The sequence below is a fragment of the Amborella trichopoda genome, chromosome 6, assembly GCF_054954075.1.
Source record: "Amborella trichopoda isolate Santa Cruz 75 chromosome 6, AtrichopodaSantaCruz75HAP2 v2.0, whole genome shotgun sequence".
NCBI classification, from domain to species: Eukaryota; Viridiplantae; Streptophyta; class Magnoliopsida; order Amborellales; family Amborellaceae; genus Amborella; species Amborella trichopoda.
In genome coordinates, this window is record NC_142341.1 from 47,295,858 (window position 1) to 47,301,527 (window position 5,670).

Genomic DNA, 5,670 nt, shown 5'->3' on the forward strand with positions numbered 1-5,670 from the left:
GATTCGAGGGAACAACCTTCTCCGGTATGTTTTTAGGTGCACCTTGCTCGTACACTATAAGGTTGACACCTTATATAAACTTACTGCCTGCTTTTTTTAGCCCTGGAGTAGTCTTCGTTTCACGTCGTATTGGCTACAATGGAAACTTATGGTTTGATATTGAAGATACGAAAGGGTCCGAGAATGAGAATGAGAGAGAGAGAGGTGCATATTCAGTGACAGGAACAGGCTTGTGATTCAGTCTATAAAGTGGCTAACACTAAGGGTCAAGAGCATGTGCAAACTCAACAAGTCTCCATCACTGCCTGGTTCACCAACTAAGAGAGAGAATCTATTAGCCTTTCTATGAGTAAATGATGAAGGATAGCAAGACAAACTTCAGTTCTTTTTTGTGCACATTGAAAAAGAGAGAGAGAGAGAGTCTATTAGCCTTTCTTCTTGTCTTTGAGTAATGTAAGAGATAAAGATAGAAAACTATTGTTCTTTCATATTCATATTGAAAATAGAGAGAGAAGAAATGCATTCATACCCATTGAAAATGGAAAGAGAGAGAGAGAGTGAGAGATCCACATTGAAAATCAAACATGTTTTCCTCATTAATAATAATCATAATTTGAATCAACAGATATCATCAATTGGAAACCATTGCACTATCCATCCATCCCATGAGTACCGAGAAGAAACAGCAGCAACAACATCAACAACAACGCTGATAACTTAGCAACACATCTGCGCTTGTTGCCTCCAATTCCACCACAATTCGAAACTGGATACGACTGAATGGGTGTCAAGGCAACACGCCGAGGTTGGAAATTAGGGGAAAAAAACTTTGAAAAAAGAAACTAAAACAGGACCCTAACGCCATTACTGCTACAAAGCTATTCATAGAGCATTTTTTTAATCCTCATATTTCACTTCTTATTTTTACTTTCTTCTATATTTTTTTTTCTAGTTTTTTTTAGAAAAATGTGGTCCTCTCTTTCTCTCCTTAAGTCACGCTTTCTCTGTCTAAAAAAAGATTCAGCAACGTGAGCCCTTCTTGCAATTGAGTGCTCCTGCCGACACGGTGATGCCCCCCACTAAAGAAGAGGGCCTTGCTGATAGGCTTGAGGCCCTGTTGTAGCTTGAAGAAGCCCCTGCGCCTGATGGTGTAAAGAATGCACCATTCAACATTAAATCTCCCTCTGATCTCCAATTCCAATTCTTCCACTCACTTTCTGGCGCATCCTCATGTTTCGTCACCTGCCCACACAAATGAGGCCAAATAAAATTAAAAAAAAAAACAAAATTTAAAAATTACAGAAGAAAAAGAAAACGTCAAGCTTTTACCCTGGCCTAGTTCTCGAGCCAAATTTTATATTTTGTAGCCATATGGCGTGAGCCTTGATTTGTTTAGTAAGGGGACACGGTTTTCATGCAGCCAGCCCGCATACTGTAAAAGTGAGGGTGGCAATAACTATACTTTTTTAATATAATTTGATTACAATTTTTAGAGAATGTATCATAGAGATCATGAATATGAAAAACAAAAAAATTGAAAAACCATTAGTTACAATGGTTTTTAGATGGACATGCTTTATACCTCTACATCATATATTGTAAAAGGGGTGCAGTTTTCATACGGATGCCCCCGTAGGTGTAGAGGGACAGTGCCCTTCAAATTTTATCATGGTATATAATTTTGATGTAAAATGTTATTGGGGTTATCTCAAAATCTATTTTTATAGCTTATTATAAAATTTTAAATTTAAAAAATGGTTAAAATCAAGTAGATCTGTAAACATATGAAAATCTTGAAAATAAACCGTCGTAAAATGCACTATTTATAAGATTTAAAATCTTTTTATTTTTTATAATCATACATCTCGATGATCAATTAAATGGATTTTTAATATTAAAAACTACCTTTTCCGATAGTTTTTTTAGGAGCATTCATAGCTCTACATTATAGATAGCATCCTTATATTAACGTACGTACGTTTTCCTTATAAAAATGCTGTTCAGCCCAGATGAAACAATTAATTTTCCTTTGTTAGGGGACGAGCCATTGATGCCTAGTGATAGCTACCCTGGCCTAGTTCTCGAGCTACAGTTTGTAGCCATATGGCCCAGGCCACAGCTTGTCACGGCACTGGGCCCGGCCGAGCCACCTGAACCCTAGTGATAGCTCATTGTAGGTCGAGGAGAGTAGAATAATTGATAGATTGAAAAAGGGGGAGAGAAACACCAACGGGATTTACGGCAGACACTTTATTGGAATGTAGTTACCCTTTCACAACTTTTCAAGATTAAAACTCGATTTGAGGCAAAAACCAGTAAATTTTCTATAAAAGAAAACTAGAAACGAGAAAAAGAGACTTACGACCAATGACCAAAAGCAACTTCAAAGTTCGAGAAAGATTAAAGAAACCTAAATAGAAAAAATTCAAATCTAAAATATGTGGCAAAATGTGGCCCCCAACACAAGATTTTGTCCTTTAATTTGGCAGCTACTTCCCCCCTATTTTCTTGCAAAGGAATGAAAGTAACCAATCTAGAGAGAGAGGGGAGGGATGTAGAAATGAATTTAGAGAGAGAAAGAGAGAATGAATGTCGCATTCGGCTCAAAATTTGGCCAAAAGTAGGCCATGTGAAAGCCAGGGAAAAATGGGGCTCTCCTTTTCATGTGGGCATTTAGACCAAGTGTAAATTGCCTGCTCAATTCTCTCTCTCTCTCTCTCTCTCTCTCTCTCTCTCTCTATGTATCATATATCTTTCTCTCACCTCTTTGTTAAAGCGATCATCGGGTGCAAGAAATCTATTTCCTTGACTATTAATGGTTGGTGATGCGCTTCCACCAATTGCATACATCTCCCAATGTGTATAATCATTGTTCACCACATGGAAATAACCAAACCTACACCTGCAAACAAACAAGGGAATATCACCTCTTTGTCAAAACTCGCTCATCTCACTAGAAAACGAACGGTGAACTCCAAATAAACACAAACACAAAGTAAATGTTACATAAGGGATTGCATAGACAAACTGCATACATACACCGACTGAGAGAGAGAAAGAGAGATATTGAGACAGTCAACAATGTAAGAGAGAGATTCAACCATTGAGTAAGAGCATGCTAAAAGTTTTTTTATGGAGGGGAGTATAAGAGAGATAGCAGTGTAGTAAAAGCATGACTTGGCCCAGAACCCAGCCATGGGCTGGGCTGAGTAGGTCCAGGGGGCTAAAAAAAGTATTCAAAATTAGAAAATACAAAAAATCCCCTTAAAATACGGCAAATTATGTGTAAAGTAAAATTAAACAAAAACAAATATAATGATATTAAAAAAAAAAGTAGTAAAAAATGGATTTCGAAAAAATCTATTTGTTACGAGGGTATTTTAGAAAGACGAAGGTATTTTAAAAATAATCAAAGAAAGGAAAAATGCTATTATTAATGGCCAAAACACTTTTTGTCCTTGTCAAAATTATAGCTAACATAAAAAGACATGTTACAAAAATTTTTTATTTTTTTAAATTTTTTATAACTAATCTTTAAATGGTAATCTTGAAATACTTGATCTTCTCGTGGTAAAAATAAATCGTTCGGCGATTCCAAGTTGGCTCGCCCACTGGCTTCGACCATTTGACTACCAACATGATTAAGAGGTTGGAGTCGAGTCCAATATGAGGAAAACTTGCAAGAGAGAGGAGTCAAAAGAAGTTTAGAGAGAGAGAGAGGACAAGTTCGAGAGAAGTTTAGAGAGAGAGAGAGAGAGTCTTTGTTACCTAGGCATCCTTTGAATTAGGCCTTCCCCAAAGTGATTAAAAGCAATAGTGACCTGCATATTCTTATCCTGCGCATAAGAATCACTATGCCCCAACAGCATAACCTTATCATGGTGGGTCATATAGTTATTCGAAATAGTAATAGCAGTAGACCCATGTATAGCATCAATCAGACCATCCCTGCAATTGCTCAAAGTGCAATGGTCCACCCAAATATGGCTTCCCCCAAATATGGACACCCCATCACCGTCCGATAGAGTCCTCCAACCGTAGTGATTAGGCGAGTCCCTAACCATGGCATTTCCCCCTTGTTTACAGTCATGTATATGAATTCCATGTATAATGATGTTGGTCACATACTGTACAGTAATACATGGGCCATTGGCTATATGAACACTGGCTCCTCTTCCATCTATGGTCTTGTATGAATTCATGATAAGCTCTTCTTTTAGAGTGATGGTCATGTCTCTGGCAAAAATGATCCATAGAGGCTCATCTTGAATCACTGCATATCTTAGGGTTCCGGGCTTTGGGGTGACGGGATTGTCGTCGGAGGGGTCGGTGACTGTGTAGATTTCGCCGCCCTTGCCTCCCACCGAGTTCTTGCCGAAGCCGATGGCACAATCGGCAAGGCGTTGGCGGTTGGTAGCCCAGTCGGGGTCGCACCGCCAGCAGTCGTCAATGGGATTGCCGGTTTTGCACGATAGGTACCCAAGGTTTCGACGGGAGTGGTTGAGAGACCTGCAAGAGAGAAACAGAGTTGGAGGCACTTGTATGTGAATGGAAAATGCCCATTATAGTGGTTGCAAATAAACTGAAAAGACACTTTAAAACGCAGCTTAATATGAAGAAAATTGAAATGTGGTATTCGTTATTGTCTAATGCAAGGAAATAACAAAAGGAAAAAATGTATCTGAATTTATTTAAAAAAAGAAAAAAGTGTGCCGATCTTTGAAATTTTAATGGAAAAACTCCAAGCAAAAATGCAGAAACAAATGAGCACAATGTAGTTTTCTGAAATGCAGGCACAAAAAAGGGAAAATACACAGACAAAGAAACTTGTGATGAGAAAAACTTAGACTAAACTAAAATGCATATTCATCAAATGGGTACAAGAAAAAAAACAGAGCAAAATCTCTTCATTTCCCACCTCTCCACTTCTTCAACTACTGACTCTGGTTCTTGCACCTGAGGGAGCACACGAGAGGAAATGCAGGTTGTGTAGAGAAAGAAACAGAGTAAGAAGAGAGAGATTGCAGACATGGAGAGTGTCGGCATGTTGAAAAACTAGAGAGAGAGAGAGAGAGCTAGAAGGAAAGTTCAGAGGGGAAAGATGTGAGAAATGGGGGTGTTTAGAGGGGGTTTTAAAGCAAGAAAGTGGGGCAGAGTGTGTGACTAAACCATAACTTTTGGGTCACTTGGTACGTGATTTGTGGGTTTTACAGGATTCTTATCGGTGGTTTAGGCCGTTAACTTAGGGGACAAAACCATGAAAGTCGTTTCTCTCTCTATGAAACTTTCTCTCCCTAAAAATACGTATCAAAATGAATAAATATCTTATTTTTTATTGAAACTGCATATCTTCTACTAGTTTATCCACTCCACGTATTTCCTATATCGTTTCATTTCTTCTAAATTTTAGCTTGCTAATTTTGGTTATTTTGTGGTAGGGAAAGCTATTGAAATATCTTTCCGCTTCTTGCACCATCAACTAATTGAAGGGGTTTTTGAAGTGGGAAAAGTTTAAATGCAATCTCATTCAAATGCGTTTTTTTTTTGGTAAATAAGTGGGGGAGAAGGCCTCTGCGTGGTTTTTAATAATCCAAGATAGAAAAAAATTACATCATACTATTTTACAACCCTCCAGTAGGATAATTGTGCCACATCATGTAGTAAAGGAAG

The 5,670-nt window shown here is 38.1% G+C and overlaps 1 protein-coding gene across 1 annotated transcript; it reads right to left on the bottom strand.

Moving 5' to 3' along the window:
• Nucleotides 1-571: 571 nt before the first annotated feature.
• Nucleotides 572-5,105, bottom strand: LOC18441978 (putative pectate lyase 18). Its single transcript, XM_006852202.4, has 4 exons — nt 4,919-5,105; nt 3,769-4,509; nt 2,764-2,902; nt 572-1,242 (listed from the first exon to the last, which is right to left on the bottom strand). Exons 1-4 carry the CDS (start codon nt 5,044-5,046, stop codon nt 1,021-1,023), a joined length of 1,230 nt encoding a protein of 409 aa, XP_006852264.2. The 5' UTR covers nt 5,047-5,105; the 3' UTR covers nt 572-1,020.
• Between the last annotated feature and the right edge of the window lie 565 nt (nt 5,106-5,670).

What these genes read in the sequence shown, in the direction of transcription:
- LOC18441978 (XM_006852202.4), bottom strand. Translation starts at nt 5,046, where the DNA reads ATGCCGACACTCTCCATGTCTGCAATCTCTCTCTTCTTACTCTGTTTC. An exon ending in GTAGTTGAAGAAGTGGAGAG is followed by an intron (nt 4,510 to 4,918) that starts GTGGGAAATGAA and finishes TCTCTCTTGCAG; the next exon opens with GTCTCTCAACCACTCCCGTC. An exon ending in ATGATCGCTTTAACAAAGAG is followed by an intron (nt 1,243 to 2,763) that starts GTGAGAGAAAGA and finishes TTGTGTGGGCAG; the next exon opens with GTGACGAAACATGAGGATGC.